Source organism: Phoxinus phoxinus, assembly GCF_949152265.1.
Source record: "Phoxinus phoxinus genome assembly, chromosome: 21".
Taxonomy (NCBI): Eukaryota; Metazoa; Chordata; class Actinopteri; order Cypriniformes; family Leuciscidae; genus Phoxinus; species Phoxinus phoxinus.
The window spans coordinates 16,775,587-16,801,413 of record NC_136896.1 but is presented as its reverse complement, the minus strand read 5'-3'; the positions used below and the strand labels follow the sequence as shown (position 1 = coordinate 16,801,413).

The window sequence follows — 25,827 nt, the reverse complement described above, 5'->3', positions numbered from 1 at the left end:
ATAAAACCGTTTTCTCAGCACGCCTACACAAAGTTGGGCGCTGTATTTGGGTATACACATAAATGCTTCAGGTGACAGGAGAAACTACACTAAAATGCTGAGCAAGTGTGTTACTAAAATAGTGAATACACTGCCATCATCTGGCTAAACATGGTCTCTACACAATACAATAATCTTAGCTATTAATCTATCTATCCATCTACCTAATTAGTAATTAAGCTTTGCTTCATTTGTAATATTTCTTGGATGTAACTATTGGAATTAGGGTTTGTGAAAAATATATATATATAATTTATACTTTAAAATAACCATAGTGACTCATATTAGTGCACAACACTTTATGATAAAACGATTTGACTACATACAAATATACATCACTTTTAAAGGTGCCTGACATAGATAAGCAGCAGTGAATTCACTAAAAAGCATCAGATATGTCACTGTAAATGATGGCAGATCCCTCTATAAACTACTCATTAAAGCTTCAAAAAGTGCTACAGCTTCCCACTTTGTATGTTTCAACGGGAGGACGAAGGGACAGCCAACACAGTACTGTAAGGCACAAAACAAATATATAAGATACAGACATAGATGATTACTTCAACTGGGTAACTGATCATACTATGTGTCAGTATCAGACTGCAATCTGATGCAATTAGTGTTCATTTGCTGATTACAGAAAACAATAAAAACGTATCAAGTACACAGTCATAAAACACCATGAAGCTGCATACTTCAAGAAAGCTGGGCATCCATTATAAGGAAATTGAACCATTCAAAAGTTTTGTACTCTCAAAGCAAAAGCTATGACGGTCCTATAAACGTCTTTTCTTTATAACGTTTTCTAGAAGCTAGTGCGTTAAACTCCTGTGTAATGTTTCTACTTCACAGAGAAATGTCTTGGACTCTTCAACATAAGACTTTGATTGTGATAAGAAGTAATCGTCTGAATTAGTGTGTGAGGAGATTGACACAGCGGGTTGATGAAACGTTTATGAAGCGAGACGCTCATCTTCCATGCGGAGCGTGCTGGGGAGGCAGAGCAGAGGCTGACTGGAGCTGCTGGTGCTCTGACTCTTCAGGCTTTCTATGGACTCGGATGACCCTGAGGAAGGGTGAAGACAGGTGAGACAAGTGAGAATGAGCAGAGAATCTTGTGGAAACACTTGATTACATTTATTTTTCTCATGAAAACCTTTTGATTTTAAAAGAGCTTATGGTTGAAATTAGTTTTATTGGGCTGACAAATGAGATCTTTACAACTGATTTAAAAGGGATGAGTTGGGCCAGATAGTGTGGAAGTGTGTTTAATAGATGGACACTTAGGGTGTGTTCACACTTGTAGTTCGGTTATCTTGATCCAGGACAAAAAGGAAACCGAACCTTAAGATACAAAACAAATAAACAAACAAAAATAAAATGGCTTTTATGACGTATATTTTGCGACAGAACTCAACATCCGAACTCACGAAGAGCTTAGAAAACATAAAGAGGTCAAACCAGCGGTAGGATTTCCTGCAAGAAGATCTGGAGCGAGGAGACGCGGTTCTGATGCCTGTAGTGAACTGTGATGGGCAACATCGTGACTATGATGAGAAAAAACATGTGCTTGAGCATGCTGTCTTTTTTAGGGTTGCATCTTGTCTTTGGTCCGTGTTCTGTTCATATTTCAGTCGAACCGCTCCAGAGTTTGTTCGAAAACGGACCGAGACCCATCTTTTCAGGGGTCAAATGAACCGCACTAACAGAACAATTGCGCCAAGTGTAAACACACCCTTACAAAACCATGTCTACATAGATCCATGTGCTATTTCATAGTTTTATTGAGTCCACTATTATTCTAAAATGTGAAAAAGTAACGTATGAAAGGTGTGTCCAAACTTTTCTAAATGTGACTTATGAATAACTATTATGAATTAACTCTTACAAAGTGACTGGTAAAAAAAGAAAAGGAAAATTATTCATGACATTGATGACCTACCAGAGTCAACATTCCTCTACAGCAGTGGACCATGACTCAGACGCTACGTGTGTTAAGAGCAAAGCCGAGTTAAGAGTAAGAAAGAGAGAGAGAGTTAAGAGACAGCACAGCATTCGACATGCAGACACAGCATCAGTACGGAAGCCCATTTATGCCATGTTTTGGTAAATCATAATTATGACATGAAAAGTCAAAATTATGAGATACTAAGTAATTGTGAGATACTAATGAAAAGTGATGCCTTAAAGGGATAGTTCACCCAAAAATGAAAATTATGTTGTCATTTACTCACCCTCAAGTTGTTTCAAACCTGTATGAGTTTCTTTCTTCTGTTGAACACAAAAGAAGATATTTTGAAGAATGTTGGTGACCAGACAGTTGATGGACCCCATTGATACTAAGATACTATGGAAGTCAATGTGGTCCATCAACTGTCTGGTCACCAACATTCTTCAAAATACCTTCTTTTGTGTTCAACAGAAGAAAGAAACTCATACAGGTTTGAAACAACTTGAGGGTGAGTAAATGACGACAGAATTTTCATTTTTGGGTGAACTATCCCTTTAAGAAGGAAATGTCAAAGCATTTATTAACTTTATGTGGTTTAAATGACTACAATTAAAATTCAAATACTAAAATACTAAAATAATAAACAATAATTATTCATTCTTATTGCCCCTCCAGTTACATTTGTGTATAAAACATATTTTTAAACAATTTATTTTGAATTAAAATGACCTAATAGAACTGATAATATTTCAGATTTCATGATTTTACATCAAGAATCACAATCAAATAGTCAGAGGAATTATTTACACCCCTATTGAGTACAAGTCCCGCAGTGGAGAAAATCAAGTTTTTAATGTTGTTTATATGTCTATGTGGTGTGACTTTAAGACAAACCATGTGCAAATACATAAGCCAACACCATTGCTGAGTATTTTCTCTTTAAAACTGCAGTGATCTAAAGACAGTCTCAAAAACACGGTTTGAAATCGCTGGTGTTTCTGATGTCACAAACTACCTTGTAACCAATCACACCAACGTGCGGGCGGACTTTAGCATATCATTAACTATGACCGCTCTGAAGCAGGGTGTCTCAAGAGAAGCCAGGTTATCCCGGTATATTTTTCTGTTGATATGTCAAAATCGGGTAGATTTAGCAATATAGTGAGTGAATTATGTACATGATGTATATTACGATATTATGATGAACTCTATGCCTTTCTGTACTGACGTTCTATGATGTTCAAAGCGTTTCTAAGGATGCTGATGGTTAGAAGGCAGCTGTCTGACTCTGAGATGGCGAACGGGAACATGGTTTGTGTAACATTAACAACACAAGCTGTTTGATAATGTAGTCAAGTAAAAGGCAAATCATATTAATTACCGTTATGTGTCTGACGTTGTAAAGATCGATACTGAGCTAAATCTCTGAGCTGGTGTGAGTGGAGGCGGGGCTAATTAGCATATTCAAAAGATCGCTTATATTAAATGAAGCAGGGGTGTAGAGTTTAATTCAAACTATTTTAAGGCATGAATAAAAAAAAAATCATAGCAAATTTATTTTTTAAATATGTCATTTTGGTGATTGTGGATGAGTTTTAAGGGATAAAGTTATTGACTACAGGGGGACTTTCTAGTGTGTAGAAGGCAAGTAAACGATACTGTAAGATAACAGTAAAAATGCATTTCAAGAGATGCTTTACTGGGTAGAAATTGCTGGGCTAAGCAGCAGCAATAACAGAGAAGGTTCACACAGCATTAGTTCCGCAAAGCATGCTGAAAAATTTGCTTTAACTTTGCTCGTTTGCATTTTCTCAAAGTCAACAGTACAAGGGTTTATCAGGGCATGAAAGTGGACTCAAAGGAACTATTCCTATAATATGAGTTTTGGCAGACTAAATGTGTGTTAGCGGCTCACCAGGAAGGGCCAGATCTGCTGAGGGGTCACTTTCTGTCCGGCTCAGGCTGCTGCGCTCGCTGCGGCAGTCCTGTAGAATTTCACTCACAGACACCCCCAGTGATCTGCTGTCTGAACCTGCCAACATGACAAGATTAACGTGGTTTCTTCTCCAACACCAAAGCCTGACAAGCCTTCAGTCAGAATGTTCATATTATACATTTTATATCATACAGTATATATTATATTTTATTTGTATTGCCGCATTACCGTTGCCCATGTTATTTGAGGGCTTGCAGTACTGACATGAAATGCTTCATTTTAACACAGATTTGCACATCGAGTTTGCTTACCTGAATTTGGGAAACCAGGATTGGTGGACACACCCTCTGCTGTGGCCTTTTAGGAAATAAAATAAATGAGCAGTTTGTATAGGTTATGGGAAATTATATACTAACACAACACTAGTTTGCATTTCTTTATCAGTCACAAGCCACCAGTTAAATAAAACCAACAGATCTATGCAAAACTAATCCATGATCAGCTCATTCAAGTCACACATACGCAACAAATGTTTAGAGGAAATAAATTTTTAAAGAAACTATTGTACAGTGTTTGTGTCACAGACCCTCAGACACGTCATTTTAATATGTATGAAAACTATGTTCGTAAAATATAGTAGTTCCTCTTTGCCGTTCCTGTTGAATAAAAGCCATTAGCTCAATGGCTTACACTTTATTTTAAAGGACAAGTTCGGTATTTTACACTTAAAGCCCTGTTTACAGATCGTATCTGATGAAATAGAACGGTTAAGATTAAAATTTGGACATATGCTCCTGTCCCGAGAATTTGAGTTTTATTTAGCGTTTGTGGACCTATTTTGCCAAACGCGTCACACCCAGATTCTTCCGTTGAGAGCTTGAATAATAGACACCAGTTGGTGGCGATAATGCACCTTTGCCAATTGCAAGCAAACCGCTGGCATTTCATTTAATACACAGAAGAAGCAGAAGAAGAAGCGGCGGAGGAATAACGTACCTCACACAGCACATTCAATACAATCAATGGAGTTGGACAAACACTACGATAAAACCTGTTGGAATGCATCTTTTTCAGCGTTTTTTTTTTGGGCCCGTATCAGTGAACACCCCTGACCACTCGGTGAGTTTCACGTCTTTGTAAACGAAAGTTTAATGTGTTTTAGGAAGGAATCTTCCAGTGGCCATAGACAACCATTGTGTGGGGGTGGGGGGAAGCGAAATAAACCCAAAATTCTCGGGACTGGAACATGTGTCCAAATTTTAAACTTAACCGTTCTATTTCATCAGATACGATCTGTAAATAGGGCTTTAAGTGTAAAATACCGAACTTGTCCTTTAAGGTGACGTTGTAATAGTGTAATTACAAAGCACCAAGTAATATTAATTAACTACATGTACTTACTGTAGGGTTACTATAGGGTTAGGGCTTGGTTTAGGGTTAGTTACGGTTAGTTGCTTACTATACGTTAGTTCATGTAACGTCTAACTACTGTACGTCACCTTAAAATAAAGGGTTACCATTTACTGGCTTGTCAGAGGGCATCGTTTAACAAATGCAGGTCAGAAAATGATAGTGACTGACCTCAGTGGGACTGAGACTGCAAGGCAGAACAGACTGAGGCTGGGTATCAGAGAGTTCTGACAGCCTCTCCTCATCTTCCTCCTCCTGTATGGGGGACGAGGGAGAACGTGTAGACCTGGAAACATCACACATGCAGTATCACTAGAAGAAGAAAACACATTACTTGAGCATTTTCAGAGAGTATTTTCACAATAGTGACTTACCCGTCTGGTGACTTGCTACCTTTGCCCTTCATTGATGCGGGATCTGCGTTTTGCTGCCGCCCAGTCAGGTTGAGGGGATCTCCCATCTCCCCCGAAAATTGGATCTCCTCATAGAGAGGTGCTGATGGGATTGAAGGGGACATTGGTTGCACCCCGTTCAGGGCTTCAAGCAAGGAGATGGGCTCATAGCCGGGAGGGATGTTATCGGCATTCTGAGATTCAATAAGAAAAAAAAGTGTCGTTAGTAAACTTCCGACTTATTGCCATATAGAATTAAAAGGATTTAGTGCTTTTATTTTTTAAGTGTGAAGTTTGTCTGGCAACATTCACCTCTCCTACCAGCTTGGGGTCAGTACGTTGTTTTATTTATTTAAGAAATTCATACTTTTATTATCTAAATTGAACATTAAATAAGTAGATCAATAGTGACCGTAAAGACATTTTTATTTTATTTTTTATTTCAAATGAATGCTGTTGTACTTTCTATTTTTATTAAAGAATCCTGGAAAAAAAAATATATTAAGCAGCACAAACATTTTTCAACATTGATAAGTGTTTTTTGAGCACCAAATCAGCATATTAGAATGATTTCTGAAGGATCATGTGACTGAGGACTGGAGTAATGGCTGCTGAAAATTCAGCTTTTCCATCAGTAATAAAATAAATTTTTAAAATGTATTAAAACAGTAAACAGTTATTTTAAATTATATTAACATTTAATAATATTACTGTTTTTACTGTATTTCTGATCAAATAAATGCACACCTGGTGAGCACAGGAAACTTTTTAAAAATCTTACCAACCCCAAACATTTGAATGGTAGTTTAAGTGTCGCCTTATGCCAAGAAAAGGGAAACAAAATGTGTCTAATATACTAGTTATGTGCCACTGAAACCTATAACCCCTGTATTGGAGTCAAATGCAAAGCAAGATTCCACTGGACAAAATCAATACTTCTGTAGCAAGTAGCAACACAGTTTAAAATGGATCCAAGAAGTACTAATAAATTAATGTGGGTACAGAATGAAATATGATTGTGAATTTTACCGAATGCTCAGTATGGTCAGAGCTTTGGGACAGCACTGGGCTAAAGGAAACCGGGGAAAGAGCGGCGGCTGTTTTCTTCCTCACGGCTCGGATCTGGAGCAGGGCTCTGAATGCTGGGGCAGGGACAGCAGAAAGGAAGGTCATGTGGGGGGGAAAAGGACACAAATGCAGTGTGCATAAACAAACACAGGTGCTGCATCTTCACATAGACATGCTTAAGTGTTACCAGATTCATTTGGCTACAAAAAAGGGGGTAAATATTTGCACAGCTGGCCTTACTGTTAAAGCAAAATCACATTCTCTCAGTGCAGAAGTTCTATAGAGCAGCAACATTCTTCTTTACGCAAGTACACAAAAGCTTGGCCAAGTCACAGCAGTCCTGTTATAATAGTTTCTTATTAGTATGTTTCTGCTGAAATTATATAGCAAGGATGTGTGTTATTTTTAACTTTTCCTCAGAAAAATATTAATAAATTCACTCTATAACTTCACATAAGAAAAGCCCCATAATACTAAACCTAATAATCATTATTACATGACAACCCCAGCAGATGGCACTGTTCTTCAACAGTCACATGATCTGCACTGCATGCAAGATCAATGATGCACTGGGGACTGACTATTCATCTCTAAAAAGAACAATGAAAAGGGGAATAAAAGGCACAATGGTAAATCAGTCCATATCAGATTAAAAAAAATAATCACTCAGCCTTTTATCTTTATGGCCATACCCCACTTTAAAGGTTCGACTCATTTAGTGGAACAAATCTGAATAATAATGGGGGAACAATAAAGGAAGCTCAGGCATTGATTAATGAGCACTTACGCAGTCTGCAGATAGGGCAGTTGTTGGCCTGGTAACGCAGTGTGTCAGCACAGGCATTGCACAGACACAGGTGCCTGCAAGGGAGAATCAGTGTGTCACGCAGGTCTGATAAACAAACCACACACTCGCTGCTGTTGTCACTGTTCTCATCCTCTGTGGACTGAAGAGAGGAGACAAAGAAAACATAGTAAAATAGTACATGAAATCAGACACAGGAAATGGCAGGATGGATATTGTATTACCAGGAACCAGTCAGGCACATCATCTCATTTGCCCTAAATTCTCTGGCGTAGCGAACATTATTTACCTTTGTCTCCAGATTGTTTCGGTTTTCAATGCCGTAAATCTCCTGCAGCAGATAACTCACACGGTCCACCTAAAAGATGAGCATGCGATACGTAAGTGAAATGCAGATTACTGGCTGGGGAAACATCACGTCGCGGATCAAAATTATCAATATCTTTTTCATGAAGTGACATGGCCTGATTACTGCTTCCACACATGTGGCGTGGATACGAATGCATGAGTCAATGAATCAAAGCTTTCAATCTCTCTGCTTAAAAAAAACACAATCATACAGCCACAAACACAGACATACTGGAAAGTGAGATTGTTCTGTTGCTAAAAGGCACAATTATCACACCCTTACATTTAATAATTCGAAATATGAGCTGCCAAAATACTTACGATTTGCTTCTGTTTCAGAGGCTTCACTGAGAAACTGCCATCAACATGCTGTAAATACGTATATGGATTAGTATAATAAAAACAACAGAACAAGCTGGCAAGGTAAAAAAATAAAAAATAAATAAGAAGTTGTGCACCAAGATTGTGAGAGATCAAAATTAACCTTTTATCTTATTGGGAGATGGCTAATTAAGAAATCTGTGCATATTTCCATTAATAATATTAGTACTGTTCGGAAAAATTATGTTGTATTACCTTAGACAACATTTAACATCATATTTACATCAGCAACTAGATTAAAATCAAGCAAAGTTGAATCAAATCTCTTCGAATTAAGTTAATAGTTCTTAAAAGTTTATAGTTCTCAAATCTGTGAAGACAGATTAATGCACTACTTTTAAACATCTCTTCATGTTTTAGTCCGACTATGCCGTGTTAATAAAAATGTCTGAAACTTTGAATGATGCACTATAGGAACTTTAGTTCTATGCGATAAATGATTCTGTCAACTTTTCTACATTGGCTAGTTTAAAGCATTTTCCAGGGTTCCACAACTCCTTTTGATCAATTAACTTTTGACCATGACTTTGAAGATTTTATAAATTTACATGACTTTTTCGAGGCCTGAAGAAGAAAAGAAAAAGAAAAAATAATAAAATCACAATTTTTAAATTCCATGAGTCCAGGGCCTGAAACTGACTGACTCCATAAAAGTCTGCCTGGTTAATGACTTACTCAATATTATAAAACATGACCGAATGCTTGCGAGCTTTCAGACCAGCTGACATTCTTGAGCAGAAAACAAATCCCAAGAAATACACACCCTTTCAAAAGCTGCCAAAAGAACATGTGCATGCCCGGTAACATCTGTAACAGAAGATAAAATGAGAGACAACAGTGAGTAATGAAATTACATAATTATAACTGATTTTATTTTATGATCAACATTTTTCACCAACCATCTCCATCATCCACTATTGCTTGGATCACCAAAGGGAAAACGCCTTTGTCCAGATCAAAGTTCAGCTACAGATAAACATGAATGTTTAATTCTAAAAATTCATGACACACCTAACTTTTTTTTAAACATAGTTCTTTTAAAATCAATACAGCAGAAAGGCCTTGATGAGATGGCACTGATGCAAACAAGTCTCAACAAAAACAATCACCTCTTCAGGCTTCCATTTGGTGAAATCAATCTTGAAGGATGGCAGACAAAATTGCTGATTAATCCCTCTCTTATAATGGACCGTCTCAGACACCATTGAAGGGCTCTTGGGGCTGTATCTTTAAAAAGAAAATTGTAGTGATTATCACCAACAAGTCTGAGCATAACTGAGGGTATTGGTTACTAGTAATGTACATTTCAAACACGGTGACCAATGTAAAAGCCCTGTAAAAGTCCCTTATATTGTTTCTGGAGATGATTTTCTTTTCCCAAAAAATGTTAAAGGGCACCTATTATGGAATTTTGAAATTTACCTTTCATGTAGTGTGCAACATAGATCTAAGTGAACAAAAACATCCTGCAAAGTTTGAAATATGAAAGTGCACCGTATATAAAGTTATTGTCTTTCAAAAGTAAGAGTCGACTCGGAGTCATTTTTATGGATCGTTAGAAGACCGAAGCTTTTTCTCTGACTAGATGACGTCAACTTGTCAAGTTATTTGAATACGATACGCCCACTTATTGCGCTCCAAGGCCAGCAGGGAAAACTTGAAAACGTCATGGCGACGAGACGCTGTGTTCTGAAGTGCGACTCAAAAGCAAACCTTTTTCATCTGCCCAAGGAGGAGCATTTGAAGACTAAGTGGCTACAATTCATATATACAACTATACCACAGAAGTATAGTCCGAGCCTTGTGCTTTGTTTGCGCCATTTTGAAGACGATTGCTTTTTAAATGCAATCTAACTTGGATTCGGCTGATATTGAAGGAAGGTTAATTTCTAAGTGTATTTGCATCAGCTTCCTCCTCCGTATCACAACCTGTAAGTGTTATTAATAATTATTGCTTTTATGTTTTATGTAGCATGCTTAATAATTATTTTGTTTGTTGTGTAAGCACCGTTTAGCTTCTAGGTCTTCAATGGCAATTGTATTGAGATATGTGAAGTGTTTGTCGTTGTTTTCGGAGTTGTCTTAAAGAATAGAATAATACCTCGTAGTGACGTAACTGCATTTTTTTTTTTGTAAAAACGTTATGTTTATGCATCGGGCTAATGCAAACAAAGACTGATTGTGCTTTTACAATATGAACTCTGGGCTATGCTCGCTAACATAACATTAAATTCTTTATCTTATTTTTATTTTTTTACTACAAACTACAAAGCAGTGGACTATAATCATTATTATAACACGATTTAATTGATAAAAGCATCATTGCACTCCGTGTTAAACAATAAGTATTATCTCTGTAAACACTGCTGGGTCATCTGACCAATCAACGCAGATTAGCGTCGCGCAAAGGAGGGGTTTGGAAAAACGAGTCGTTGAACGAATCATTTGGGAGTCGGTGAGCAAATCAGGTAAAAATAAATGCATATTATACGAAAACAAAAGTGTTTTTTGACATTGCATGCACGTAAAACTGTTGTTGGGGACTCCCTAAACAACATTAGGAACATTTTAAATGTCATAATAGGTGCCCTTTAATATTATCGTATTGGATTCAAATGTACTGACTTTGCTTACACAGGGTATAACTACTTTTAGTAGTTATTACTACTACTTTTAGTGTTTAGTAGTTAGTAATAGATAATTTTTTTTGCTGATTCCCTTATGTTGATAAAAAATGACCATCCATTGAAAATGAATGGGGGACATCGAAAATAAGAGAAACATTTAGTGACGTGTTTAGGAGCATGTTCAGTGTTCACATATGTACATGTGTGTTTGCAAAAATAAAGGCCTCGGACCGGTGTATGCGTGGAGTGTATGCACGCAGTTCGCACCACCACATGCACACACACGTTTATGTAAACAAACAAACAAACAAACAATTTGGAGTGTTACAGGCTTTCTTTTTCACAGAGATGAACTTTATCCTCAGATCAATGATGCTCAGATCAATGAAGCCAATCAGTTTAAAAAATAAATACAAAACATGTTCTTATTGAAAGAAAATAAGTTGACAAAATGATTGAATGCAATATTTGGTGATAATATAGCATAATGAGCAACTTACAAGCCATTTTTAAAAGGCTGGTCATTTTTGGCCAAAGGTGTTAACATCGTAAGGGTTTAATCTTTTGTATTTAGACCAATGAGAAAAAGATTGGTCAAAAGATTTTGAATTTAGACCAAGTGCCACTGTTTTCAAGAAAGCTGTTGTATAGATGCCAATGGGTTATGTTTCTTTGGGATCAAATGGCTGGCTCAAAAGCAATTGAGACTATCAATCACAAGTTTCTACATATCATTAAAAAAAAAAATCCCTGTAAGAAATTCACTTAGCTACAAAAGGGAGCACAACAGACTCACTGATTTAGCATCATTCTGCAGAAACTTTACACAATGTACTACTCAGTGGAAACTTACATTGCCATCCCATTGGCAAACTCCTCAAAGGCTTGACAGTATAATGTAATAGCCACTCTGGCATCAGTATCAAAGCAGAATTCAACACTGTAAAGGACCTTGGGATCGCCTGTGTCCTCTGGTGAGCTGTCAGAATCATCCTTATACCTGAAAAATTAGCAAAGCAAAAGTTTGTTGTCACGGCTCTCTTATTTCAGCAAATAGTCTACATTGTTATGTCATCAGTAACCCCTTCAAGCCCTGACTATATTCACAATAAACCTGACAAGACGTAAAGAATCCTTCCTGATGTTCACCAAACTCCTCAGCGTCTTGACAGGCTCGTGTGGTGCTGGTGTCACATAGGGAAACTGTGGAAAATAGGACAAAAACCTGTGTGAGGTGAGGATGACAAAGTGTCAGACTCTTGAAAGTTTTGAGGCGGAGGTTTCATTTGGTCACCTGCACAGGCCTGTTGCCAAGGAAATTCAAATCCATATTTTCCCCAAAAAGATATCCCTCTGGATGGGGTGTGTCAAACTTTTCTCCACCCATGAAAAAATGACTGGTGAAATAATTCCCTGCAATAAAGACATTAAGGAGATTATTATCTAGGATGGATGTGGCCACTAGAAAGATTTTAGACATTAAATTAAATTAGTATATTTTCTCTACACACATTAGATAACAGTCAAACTGCCAAAGTAGATTTCAAAAGCAGAAAACATGCAGTAAATAACAGATTTTGGAGATGTAAAAGTACAAAATGTAACAAACATAAAGAATAGGAAACGGTCTTTGAGTGACAACAAGAATATAAGATACAAACCATAGTACACATTGTAATGCAGCTATGTCTGTTAACATTTAACTTAAGTGACATTTTACCTGATTTTGGGGGATATCTGTACGCTGAATTGGCTTGAATATCGATGTCTTCAACTCCAGCAATCCTTCGGCTCAGTATTGAACCCATGTTTAAATGTTAATGGCTGTTGAAGACTGCTATATGTAGATAAAAGAAGGTTTATTTGGACAGTTAGCTGGAAACCGTTTGCTTCCTCCGCTATGGAAACATTCCCATCTCTGGCGATAAAAAGAGCTGCGAACAAAAGATATCAACTTCCGTATTTACGTTCTAGCTTTTGTGATAAACCAGACTGACTTATGTAAAATCCGTTAACTCACAAGTAGACGTCAAATGATCGACGTTTCAACGGTGAACAAAATAAAAACAAAAACAAGACTATTGGAAAAAAACTGTCTTTTGAGAACCCCTATTCTCGCGAGATGGGATTTTCCTGAGAGCACAGGGTATTGGGATATGTTGTCTACCGTCCATCGTAGTCTCAGCATGGTCTGACACAGAAGATATGCACGCCACAAAAGAAACATTAATTCGACACTAATGCCTTTTTAATTTACTGTTAAGGACATAACTTACACTGAGTTATGTTTATGATGTACGTGATAGTTTTTTAATTCAAATGCCAGTGCTGCAAATGTAATTTCGCCTTGTCTAAGATCTTATTTTACACGGAAACTTATTTTTATGGACGGAGCGAGCACGATTGAATGTGTATATATTTTGTTTATTCTGTATTTGTGTTAAAAGATGCGGGCGTTTTTTTTCAGTCAAAGCATATAATTTTGTCAAGCGGTCACGCAGTTATTAAAAGTAAAAGCAACGTCATGTAAAAGTTGTCATCATATGCTTACTACTAACAGTACAAAGGACTGCGCTATAGTACATTAGATGGTCTTCTATTAAGATGCAAGTGATATAATTGGTGTTGGAAGATTTGTTTACCATATTTGGGAAAGTAGTGGCATAGCTCGAATGGGAATTGGACGGGAGCGACCGTCATTCATAAATTCTGCCTTCTAGAACTTAACAAACAAAGCGTTGCATGCCGGGATATGGAGTTTTGATGTTTAAAGAGCAACTTAAACACGCACAATTATCCTGGTCGTGTGGTTTTTTCTCTGTTGACAATGAATGATTGAACTTTGTATAATAAAAATCATAAACATCTATCTCGAGCGCCTCAACATACACGTCAAACGAATGCAGTGTCATCAGAAACACAACAAACGTGGAATCGTTACGCATACAATTCCCATGACCTCCACCCCTCTCTGATTGGCTGCCTCATGCTGTCAATCATCTGGCGCTCGTTACGCCAGCGCTCCTACAGTAAATATTTGTGTTTGCTCAACCGGCTGTAATGGTGGACGACTGAAAGAGAAAAGCGGAGAGACTAAATCTCAAAAATCCTGTCCCGGGTAAAGCACTATTGTTCGTGGCTCGGAAATAAACACCAGCGAATATGGATGAACTCAAGCATCAAGTTATGATAAACCAGTTCGTCCTGACAGCTGGATGTGCCGCAGACCAGGCGAAACAGCTTTTGCAAGCGGCACATTGGCAGTTTGAGGTGAGCGCAGCGGAGAGCACACTATGCATGCCTAACGTTACGCCAGTGCATTGTTTATGTGATGCACTGTATACATTGTCGGGCGTCTAGTTGCCATTTCTAGTAGTGACTAATAACAATGACCCAAACCAGTTTTATTTTCATCCTTGGGCATTTCAAATCTATTAATGTGTTTCATTTTTTAGATAAAAAGGCATTTAAATACACCCCTATAACAATTGCGAAAAGCTCAACAGAGATAGACTACTATCCAATTAGAGTTTACTCCAGATTAAATACTAATCCTTCCCCATGACACAGTGTACTAGCTTCCCATGCTATTATGCAATGAAGATGACCACTGACAGATTACACCACAGCAGTGTGTGTATCAATGTTGAGGTTTCGTTTTCAGCTCGCTAAAAATAAGTGAAACCCCATCAGGTCCCCAGTAGGCTATAGCGTGATATTAATGTTTAAATATTACTATACAGCATGTGAAGTAATGTTGTGTTATGATCTCTCACTCACAGACAGCCCTTAGTGCCTTCTTTCAAGAGACAAATATACCTTACGGTCACCATCATCAAATGGTGAGTAAGAAAGCCGCCATCTCTGTTTATAAGTGTTTCCTTTGAATGAATTTAACTTTTTTTTTCTGTTGCACGTGTTTGTTATGCTAATATACGAGCTCAGTTTATATCGTGGCTGCAACAATAACAATGTAAAGCTGTAGCCATAGTGTCGGCCATGTTGCAGAGAGACGGGGCTTCCAGAAATAAACACACACACTGACACACACAGGCTCGCTGTGTTCACTGTTATTACTGTAGTGTGCCGAGGTAGGCAGTATTTCAGTGTTGCAGCATAACTGGAATGAAATAATGGCCGCAAGGTTAAAGTATCACGGATGTGGGATTTCATCGGTCAAGAAAAAATCAGTGTCTTTTTGACTAGGGCTAGTGTTTAACTCCTTTATTAAAAGGGAACCTATGATATGTGCATCATGATGATGGAGTTCTGGAATATCCTACTGTCACTGAAAAACCTTGAAATATTAGGTATTAACACTAAGACTAATACAACAAGATCCTATTAGTAAATGTTTACGGTAATTTACTGTTCATTGTTCATGTTAGCTGGTGTCCATTAAATAATGTTATATATACAGCTTTTGATTTTAATAATGTTTTAGTGAATTATGAAATTAACTTGAACTTAGCAGCTTACACAAAACTAAAACGGAAAACTTTGTATGCCTTTTGGCCGTTCATTTACACGACAACAGCGTTTTTGGGGCCTGACATTTTTTTGAAAATGGGATTCAATTCAATTCACATTTATTTGTATAGCACTTTTCACAATATTGTTTTAAAGCAGCTTTACAGAAAATTCATGTCTACATACTACATTACAATTTAGAGTGTTCTGTTATCAGGGATGACTGTGTCCAAGTTATGTATTTCAGAAATGTGATTCAAAGTGATAGTTTTTGAAAACTACACCATTACCGTTATCATCTCCATGTAAGATACAAATACTTGTATTTGTGAAAATTATGAAATTTGGCACATGTCACGTGTATTGTGTTCATTATATAGGGGCAAAGTGTTTCTTTACAGAGGGACATCGCCAACTACTGACTTGGCATGTATAATGCAACGATTTTAGTCGTTTTGACCATTTGACAAGATTGTCGTCCATACGCCAAAAATGCAGGGTAAAACCTGTTCCATTTTTAGTACATCGTTGTCGTGTTAACCTACCCTTAGATTAATAAATGCTTTGAAAATTGTTATTGTTTGTTTATGTTAACTAATGTAGTTAACTAATGTTAACAAATGTAACCTTATTATAAAGTGTTTATGATATATACATTTTTAAATAGTGTTGTTCAGACCGGGAAAAGTCTTGGAACTTATTAAAATGTTTAAAAAGTGATGCAAATGTCTATAGTGAAGATACATTTTTTCTAGTTATGCTTTGCTGTAAAATATTTCATCTAGTAAATAAAGTTATTGTGTAGATTAAAAACATGCTTGCAAGTCATAGAAATGTTCGAATTGTGAGTGAATCGTTCTTTTGGGTCAATTATTTTTAATGGCAGTCAGGCAGGTTTATAAAAATAATAATAATAATAATAATTATGTAATTACAATTTGACAATCTTTGATGTTCAGTTACATATTACACATCAGTACACACTGTTGTGCAATATTTCAGATATCAGTTCACCCAATGTTTGCGTGAACTTCTCATTCAAGCGTTTATTTTTAAAGCATTTTAAAACATCACAGCCGCAATTAAAGTTTACCACATGTTCATGCCTCCCTGAAGCTTAACATCTGAATGCATTGCTGTTCATTCATTTTACTAATAAATGTTAATTAGGAAGTGATTGTTGTGAATGGGCAAGTCTTCGAGGGCTGAGATCATGCTCTGGACAGATGTAATGTTAGATGTTTGTCTCCTAGAGTGACTTTTGCTTATGACTTATAGTGACATTCTTTTTGTTATATTATGAAAGACATTTTTTTCTTATTACAGCAGGGCAGTAGTGACATTGCAGGGGATATGACTTAACCAAATATTTAGTGGGGGGTTTTTTTTCAATTGAAGATTTAATTTAATTTAGGTCATCCATTATTAAACAAAGATATATATCTGTTCTATTGATTTCTATAATCGAGTAAAATATATTTGAGCTGAATGTGTGGGTCATTACCAAAGGATAAAAATGTAAAAATCCACATTTTGACAACCTTTTCCCAAGGAATTTTGTTAGTGAAGCTCTGACCATGCAGTCACCTCCAGTAATTAAAACAGGATTTAACACACAAAGAGTAGAAAAGGCTCTTTTCCTGGCATTGGGGCTGAGAGGGAGGGGTACAAGTTCTGGTAACTTTAACTGTGGTTTGTTCCTGGGTGTGACCTAAGAAAGAATAGGCAATATTACACATTTTATATACAATCTGCAGTGTAGACAGAGTTGAGAAAAGGTTAGAGTAATGACGAGTTTATGGCAGTTAACGGACAGTTTGATTAAAATGATCATGGAGCGAAGCTCCTTATCTTGATGACCTTACAGTCATGTTGCCTATAAAAGAGAGCAGATGTTCTCTCTTGTGGAGGCTGTGAATTGGGGAAGTGGGACAATCAGACCTTGTGAAACAGTATAAAGAAAAAATATAGGTTAAGAAGTTTTTTGTGTTTTTTTTACGCTGTAATGTCAAAAGTCAGTGTATGCAACGTATTTCGCTCAGAGACAATGATTATGTTTGAACTAAAGCATCTGGCATTTCATGCTCTGTGTTAGGGTGCCAGAGAGAGTAAACCACATTTACAGGCATTGTTTCCCAGCATGGATTGCAAATGTGCGAACAAGAAGTAACTTGTCATGCACGTCAAACCAAGACATCAAGGTTCGGGAGGTTTACCCCTGCTGGTAGTAGAGGCCGTTGCCAGTCCCCTGAATCAAAACCTCTAAAAATATATGCTATGCTAGCTTTTACCTTTTTTTTCTTTTTTTCTTGTATACTAAGCATGCTCTTGAAACTTATCACTGTGGAACACCACGTCCGCAGCTATAGCATTATAGAAGAATAATATCATTGGAATGAATTGAAAAATTATTATTTTCTAGCTGATGAATGATAAAAACATTGACAGATAATCAGAATCCACCTGATTTTAAAGATAATGTGTGTTTAAAGCGACAGACAACATAACATCACTGTAAGCTTAAAATGAACAGTAAGTTATCGTTGTTGGTGTGGACGTGGATTTATCATTATAGTTATTTTTAACTCTCACATCTCACAATCCAATCAACATAGAACCAAGTCCCAGTACATTTTTATTTTTCAATCAGCTGTTTGAAAAAACGCTCGGATGTACATCAAAATACGGAAGAAAAGATATGTCGCTACTTCAGTTTTGTACTGAAAAAAGGCTCTTAGACATAGAATGTCATAACTCTCCATGATGTCTAACGCCGTTTACACTGCTCTGGTTGAACAACTTTAGCTGTTTTACGATGCACATAACTTGGCAGAGGACACTGCAGCCAGCATTGGCCAGTCGTGTCCTTGATTTGAGCATACAGTAAGTGTTAATTAAGTCGTTTTCACCATAAAAACCATCCAATTGCAGACAATACTTGTCTATTTTTTTTTCTTTGCTCTGAAATCCCTCTGTACTGTGCCAACACTCAGGTTAATAATCAAGCCTCAAACTGAGAGATCATTTGCTCACATATGTGCAAACACTTGAACAGACACACACACGATAATAGAGTGCAGAGATCAGGAAAAACCTCTGCATCTCTGCAGTATGTGATTACAAATTACAGTTCTAAAAATCAAAGCAGCTCCTGAAGGCATTGCCGACACCTCCCAGCTTCTCTCTTTCTCTCGGAGACTCACTGATAGGCGTACAGCAGATCAGGCAGTGCAGTTCTGTGTTACAATGGAACACTGCAGTGAACCGTCAATTATCTCATTACAAACCTTATTATTATATTTCATACGCCATTGCTACAATCTGTTCACTTTCCATAACTCCAGCTCTGAGTCGTGTATACATGCGTGAGGATGTAAAACAGTGGTTGTAGTAGAACCTCCGAGCTACAGTGTAAGCATGGATTGGTGAATTGCGTCACAGTTTCAGTTCAAAGGAATTTGAAGGCTTTCCTTTGTTTTACGTTATTAATTTTTCCAGTGGAATGGAGGAGCGTTTTTTCTCAAGCTCACGTGAAATCCGTAAATCCCCCCACTGCTTGTTTCTGGATTGGAACAGTCTGGCTACTTGAACAATAGAAGGGGAAACACAATTGATGCTCTTTATTTATTTTCCCTGATGCCCATGCAATGTTTACGGATGCGCTTGGAATACCAAACACACTGTTTAATGTTTAACTCATGTTTTTGCATTGGTTCATGTTGGAAATGGGCACACGACATAGTGATGTCCATTTGGGAGTCAAAACATTATTGATTCAAAAAGATGTTTGTTTCCAAGTCCCACATATGACCTGGATCATTGTCAATGTCTTATAGAGTCCAACAGTTGGGTTCAGGAAGTAAAAATCCAATTCATTTAACAATAATTTATAAATCTAAAGCTACGAGTTTGTTAATCGATGGTGTATGCTACATTATTACCCATTAATCTGCAATGAAATCAGAGAATCGAAACAAGCAAATTGTGTCAAAAGAACACTTTAGCAGCCACACACTCCCACTGTGAATGATGTAATAGTGTCTCCCTATGCTCTCAAACTAAATATTTGTGTTTCAGGGGCGTTTACTCTGCGGAGGCAAAGGAGGCAGTGCCTCTTATAAAACAAATCTATTTAAAAGAAAACAACACAAATATTACAAAATGTGAGATTAAAAAGTGTTTTTTCTAAAACAACACCGTCTAACACCAGCAGGTAAAGTTACAGCGAGAGGCTGCGTCTCTCTTGCCTCCCCTGAGCTCATTGTGTATTAACAGACCCCCCCCTAAAAGAATGGGGGAAAGGTCAGTCAATCACGATAGGTCAAGATTTTTGAAAGGTCAAAAAATGCAGGCAGATCTAGGCGTGTGTTGTTGTTGTTGTTGTTTTTCATATCCATGTGGTCCTGTTTGGTATCGCAAATTGACATGTCTAGAAATGTAAACAAGCTTTAAACCAACTCTGAACTGTATACATACTGTACACTAAATTTCGAAAAGTTTTGGTGTGTGTGTGTGCGCGCTTTGTTGTGCGTAAATGTATGAATGAATTATATGGACTCCTTATATAAATGTGCGTAAATGTGTGAATTACATGGACTCCTTATATCATTTGGTTATTAGGTGTCCTTTTGGAGTCTTCAAGTGTCCTTTTTTGGAAAGACACCCATATATATCTTGGAAAAAAAGCTTGCAGAAATGATAGTTTACTTTGCTGGATATAGCAAATGATTATATTTTTCTATCATGTTTAATAAATTGCTACTAGCTATGCTTAATGGGATTATAGTTATTTCTGTCACTGAAGCAGTGTTGTACCTTTGTCATTTTCACCGATTTGCCTTTTCTAAAATGCCTTTTCACTTCAAATCAAAGTTTGTATTGTTTTGATTCACCTTGTAGCTGGTTGGTTTGGTTCATGGTTATAACCCTTTAATGTGAAAAAATACTTTCAGAACCAAGGTTGATAAAAAAAAGAATTAGCTTGCACTGTTGCACACTGTTGCACTTGGTCTTGTTTTAAAACAGAAACCACTCAAACACCTTTTGAGTGTAAAAACTTTTTTTGGATTGAATTTAATATGAAGAGAGAAATATAGCCTATGTAGGCCGTTTGTTATTGGAGTTCTCTAAAAAATAATTAAGAGGAAAAAGTAGTTGTAATTAAGTTTCTGCCAGGACATAATCCTTTCAGTTTACATTTCCTTTAACCCTAAAATAAATCACAATGCAATGTGCAATTTAAAATACCTGTAAAAAATACAACTTCTAACATTATTAGAATTCCAACCAGTAAAACTGCAACATCGGCTCAACCAATGGCGTGAGTTTGGGGCTGGGCTGTCTTTTTGTCCAACCAGTGAAAGACAAGGGGTGTGTTTAGAAGCCGGCTTGAAAACATATTTTCTGTTGGGAACACACAGCTTTAACACCAAAACGGACAAAAACAGTTAAACATTCACCAGGTTTCCAAGTAAATGAAGTGTAACAAACAAAAATGCAGTGTAACAAAGTGGACTGGGCTGTGCACCGCAGGTTCTGTTTTCCTACGCCAACTCTGACCTAATTTCTCATCAACAGATCTGTCCTCACAATCAAAATATTTCCACAGCAACCCAGCTGTTGACCAGAGCATGTTTGTTATGTTCACTGCATCTCTAGTCGATGTTTCTGAATTATGGAGGATCTGCAGATGCATCTGCTCTCGGTTTGACGGCCGTGTTAAGCCACTGACCTTCTCCACATCTGCAGCAGCTGTCCTGACGGCTGATGCATTATTATTAGATGCCATTTTGTGTGACTCTCAAAAACGCCCCCTCAGTGCCATTTGAAGCCTGTTTAACAGCTTCAGACTTCCTGTTGTAAACACTTTTGTGAATTAAAGCCATCTAGGGACACTGAAGTCCATTTGAGACTTTTGACCAGCCACAATGGGGTGATTGTGGTTTTTGGCGAGATATCCTTACTGATGGGTCAATAAAAACTGCAGGCGGCAGGATTCAAGGTTGCTGACAGGATGGGACACAGATACGGATTTGATCGCTGCAGTAAGACAATATGGGCATGTTTCTCATACCTGTGCAAGGGCACATCAGGAAGTATCCCAATGAAACGCTGTCCATTCATTTAGCTTTCATTCACAAAAATATCTAGATTTCCCCCCACGTATTAGTCCTAATTCAACCCACAGACTGCTCATGTGCGCATTTGTGGCAGCCTTTGAAATGTTGCTTATTCTGGTCACTAGTGATGTTGTTCTCCTGCCGAAAACATCGCAGGATGGCGGGGGTGCTCTCGTCTGGCCTATTGTGTACCTCTGTAAATGTGAGTTTTGCTGTGGACAGAGGACAGCGAGTTTAGAGAGGACAATGGGAAGGTCACCGAGGGAATGGAGTAGCCGAACATCGCACAGAGGAAGGCAGAGCGGGTGATGCCCGGGCATAGATGAGAAACAGGAAGTAGAACTGTTAGAAGAGCACCAATCAGCACAGGCAGAAAGAATGCGAAGGAAGGGAGGGAATGTCGGGATGATCTGCTGGGACAACTTAGCAGAATTTAATTTTGCCACTGTAGAATATTTTAGCTGCTTGTCAGACAGTTTAGAATGTGTTCAACATGAAATGCTTTCGCAGCTTAATTAGACGGGACCTAATTGTATCCATCAAGAATTGATTGGATCGCGGAAAGCGGTCTTTTTGTGATGTCAATATATACAGTACATGACTGGTTTGTGACATCAGCCAAAAAGAAAAGTAATTTTAGAGGTGGAGCAAGATTTGGTTAACTGATTTAATTTGATTCAAGTGTATGAAGTAAAATAAAATATATACATATACACACCTGTTCAAAAGCATGAATAAATGCTTTTTTATATTCATGATACATCATAAGTGATATTAAAGTGATATTTGTCACAAAAATGTTAAGCAGCACATGTTTTTAACATTGATAATAATAAGAAATGTTTCTTGAGCAACAAATCAGATTTCGGAAGAATCATGTGACTGAAGGCTGCTGAAAATTCAGCTTTGCATCACAGGAATAAATTACATTTTGTAAATATATTAGAACAGTAACACTTTATTTTGATGGTCCCCTTTGAACATTCTGTTGACTAAGTATGAGCCAACTAGTCTCATTAGATTATTACCGTAATAGACTGTCTGCTTAATATCTGCAAACTGTTTATTTTGATTGTCCCCCAACAGACATTCTACTGACTATAAGTTTCTTTGCAAGAACATGTCAACTTATTCTAACCCTAACACTACCAGTCTACTAATACTCTACTAACACTCTAATAAGAGTTAGTAGACATGTAGGTGCAACGTTACTTCTAGTTAACAGAATGTGTAAAAGGGACCATCAAAATAAAGTGTTACCGTACAATCTTGCCAACCCCTAACTTTACAATAATAATGTAAGATTTGTGCAATTATGTGCATTACCAAAGAACACATTTGTAATTATTTCTTCATCCGTTTGTTTTCAGATGTGTACTCCTGCCAACACACCCGCAACGCCACCAAACTTCCCAGACGCCCTCACCATGTTCTCGCGACTCAAAGCCTCAGAAAGCTTCAACAGCAGCAGCAGTCCCAGCATGGCCACCTCGCCCCCTCCACCTCCGGTCAGCTGGGGCATGACCCCACCCGTGCCCAACCAGCAGGGCTTATGGACTCAGGGGCCTTCCCCGCAACAGGCCCACCCGCCCCCAGGCTGGCCCTCGGCTGTCAACCAGCAAGCGGCAACCGAACAGAAGGCCAGCGTCGCCATGGAGGCCGAGAGATGAGGGCCTGCACTACACGGCCCACGGGAGGGGAGCGAGGGTCAGGGGAGGGTCAGGGGCACTGGTTTTTCTCTCTCACTCACCAAACATGGAGGGGTAGAGAGCGCAACCAAGAATAACCAAACAAGATGGACATTTACAGAAGAGGAGCGAAAGCCAACACAAAGGTAATAACAGAAGTAAAGAAACAAGCGCACATTGTATTACTAAGAAAGAGAGCAACTGAGTTTTTTTTTTTTCTATAATAAAAAAGTAGTTTAACATATATGGGACCATGATCATTGCGCCCTTGGATTATTTCTGGTATTTTCTCAAAGGTGGACGTCTAGCATCTGAGGCAGCAACTTTTCTCACGTTTTACTTTTTATCCTTTTATCTGATGTTCTTTATGCAAGACGTTGCATGTGGATTAGCGATCTGTTTTTTGCGATTTTTAACTAACTAGTAATGCAAGCGTTCATGTGTACAGTGTGTGAGACTTACACACTTAAACATTGTGTATCGGACTTACATTTTCTCTTTCCCCGTTGGATAATGGGACTTTTTTCGTACCTCACTGGTCACCTGACTCTACTCAACCAATCAGGGAATCTCACTAGTTGAACACACTTTTTTCGAACTCGAAACGGATTTTCCATGATGCTTTGCTTTGTCCATTATGCAGTAACCCATTGATGTCCTCAAAGATTGTAAAGATTGGTCTGAAAATGTATTCTGAAAGATCTGGATATTTTATACTCATGGTTCACAGTTTTATTTAAATCTGTTTTGGGGGAGCTGGTTAGCTGGTTTAGGTGTGTTGTTTCTTAGTTGGGGAGAGTAAATCCATGCCGCTAAAGCTACATTAAAACAGACTACTATACAACTTGTTTGTAAGCAGACTTTGCCACTTTGCATGATGCATTCATATGTATATCATATTTTGTAGTTTCTTGCTTTTTGGGGGAATTCTACATGAATGCTTTTCGGGAATTATGTCTCATTAACAGTTATAGAGAAAGTATCTCCTATTCAAGTTATAATCCTGGACCCATCTTCTTTTGTATTTCTATTTATGTAAAAATTATACATCTAAAATAAAGTTTAATTTCTTATTGGATGAAAACAATAATTTTCAAGAAGCAGTCAGTAACCTATTTTAAAAATTCATTTGTTTTATTTTCCATTTGCACCTATTTCTGATCAAACTTTTCTTTTGGGGTCACTTGTTCCCAAATGGTTTTCCATGTATGTTTTCCCCTGTTTGACTGTATTGATACCATTCCCACAATATTTGTGGACTACCTGATAATTAACTTATCATTGTTTGTGTTCCTGAATAAATATTGTATGTCCTATGGTGTGACTTCTGCCCCTGGATTGATTGTCCATTGTTTGTCGTTGTGATACTCTGATTGTACAGGTCAGTTTATAAGAAGGTTTAATATAAATGTGACTTAAAGGGCACCTATAATGCAAAATTCACTTTTACATGGTGTTTGAACATAAATGTGTGTTGGCAGTGTGTGTACACAACCACCCTATAATGATAAAAATCCAAAAAGTGCATTTTTTATTTTTTTTTGTAATCCCCATAAATCATAAGTAGTGTCACAACAACCCGTTCTCAGATTCTGGGCAATGTGACGTATTTTTGCACAAGCCCCTCCCACAACTGTTGATGTACACTGCAGTTTTAGCATAGACCCTCCCTGAGTGAGCTAAACACAGTCCACCAAACGCACCAAACTAATATGGTGCGTTTTTCTCAGCCCCAAAAAGGGACAATTTAAACATGCTGTTAAAAATGATCTGTTGAGTATTTTGAGCTAAAACTTCACATACACACTCTGGGGATATCAGAGACTTATTTTACATTTTGTGAAAAGGGGCATAATTGGTGCCCTTTAAGTATATTAAGTTGTTATTATTATTTAATTCTCATTATTTCTACTTACAAGTTGCTACAATTGACTTAAAGTGTGGAAATGAGACTGAAGTGAGGATTTTAAGCTTAATCTGAGACAAATATTTTATTTTCAATTTACCCTTTACTCTAAAGGCGTCAAATCATCACAACTTTATGAACTGGCTATAAATCCATACATAGAATCATTAGGATCTGAGCAATTTTCTTAATCATTTTTTTGTGTTCAATATTCTGGTTTTCCAGTAAAAAATCTTTGAGCAGTTTCAAAAGGGTCAAATAAATTAATACTTAAATTTTTTTAAAGAAGTGTGGTAAATAAATGAATATGGCCATTTGGATTACATGGAAATATATGATAGGCATAAAGCTACAGCAGGTATTTCGAGAGACAATATCGCCTGCTTAACTCATGGCCACTTGAGGAGTGTGGAGAGGTCAGCAGGTTCTCAAGTTGGATGTCCTTGTTTCACCTCTGAATCAGAGAGAGAGCACGGCGCTACTGTTCTGTGTTTGTGTTTTTTAGGGCGTGACTTGGAAACCGAAACGTTGCCAAGTGAACCGGCGTTAGCGAGCATGGTGCTGTGGTTTGCCAGATGAACCTTGGCATAGGCCCTCAAACTTCGAGCCATCAGCCATCTTGATTTTGATCTATAGTCAAATGTAAAGTCCAATCACACTGACTAAAGCACTCTTTGTTTTGGCCTC

The 25,827-nt window shown here is 37.6% G+C and overlaps 2 protein-coding genes across 9 annotated transcripts; one reads left to right on the top strand and one right to left on the bottom strand.

The window, feature by feature from the left end:
• Positions 1-286: 286 nt before the first annotated feature.
• Positions 287-13,966, bottom strand: mgrn1a (mahogunin, ring finger 1a). Of its 8 annotated transcripts, none has more exons than XM_079595742.1 (18): positions 12,978-13,966; positions 12,678-12,891; positions 12,252-12,370; positions 12,072-12,160; positions 11,811-11,957; positions 9,440-9,557; positions 9,230-9,296; positions 9,094-9,137; positions 8,271-8,318; positions 7,891-7,959; positions 7,584-7,743; positions 6,758-6,870; positions 5,711-5,922; positions 5,508-5,622; positions 4,238-4,283; positions 3,906-4,022; positions 1,982-2,024; positions 302-1,105 (listed from the first exon to the last, which is right to left on the bottom strand). In XM_079595742.1, the coding sequence occupies exons 2-17, from the start codon at positions 12,763-12,765 to the stop codon at positions 1,987-1,989; spliced, it is 1,590 nt and encodes a 529-aa protein (XP_079451868.1). In that variant the 5' UTR covers positions 12,766-12,891; positions 12,978-13,966; the 3' UTR covers positions 302-1,105; positions 1,982-1,986. The 8 variants fall into 8 exon arrangements, with proteins under 8 accessions (XP_079451863.1, XP_079451868.1, XP_079451867.1 ...); XM_079595743.1 differs by having other exon boundaries at positions 326-1,105; positions 12,678-12,794; positions 12,978-13,870; XM_079595744.1 differs by having other exon boundaries at positions 326-1,105; positions 12,678-12,794; positions 13,600-13,867.
• ubald1a (UBA-like domain containing 1a) lies at positions 13,847-24,558 on the top strand. Its single transcript, XM_079595756.1, has 3 exons — positions 13,847-14,227; positions 14,740-14,799; positions 22,917-24,558. Exons 1-3 carry the CDS (start codon positions 14,120-14,122, stop codon positions 23,214-23,216), a joined length of 468 nt encoding a protein of 155 aa, XP_079451882.1. The 5' UTR covers positions 13,847-14,119; the 3' UTR covers positions 23,217-24,558.
• Positions 24,559-25,827: the final 1,269 nt, after the last annotated feature.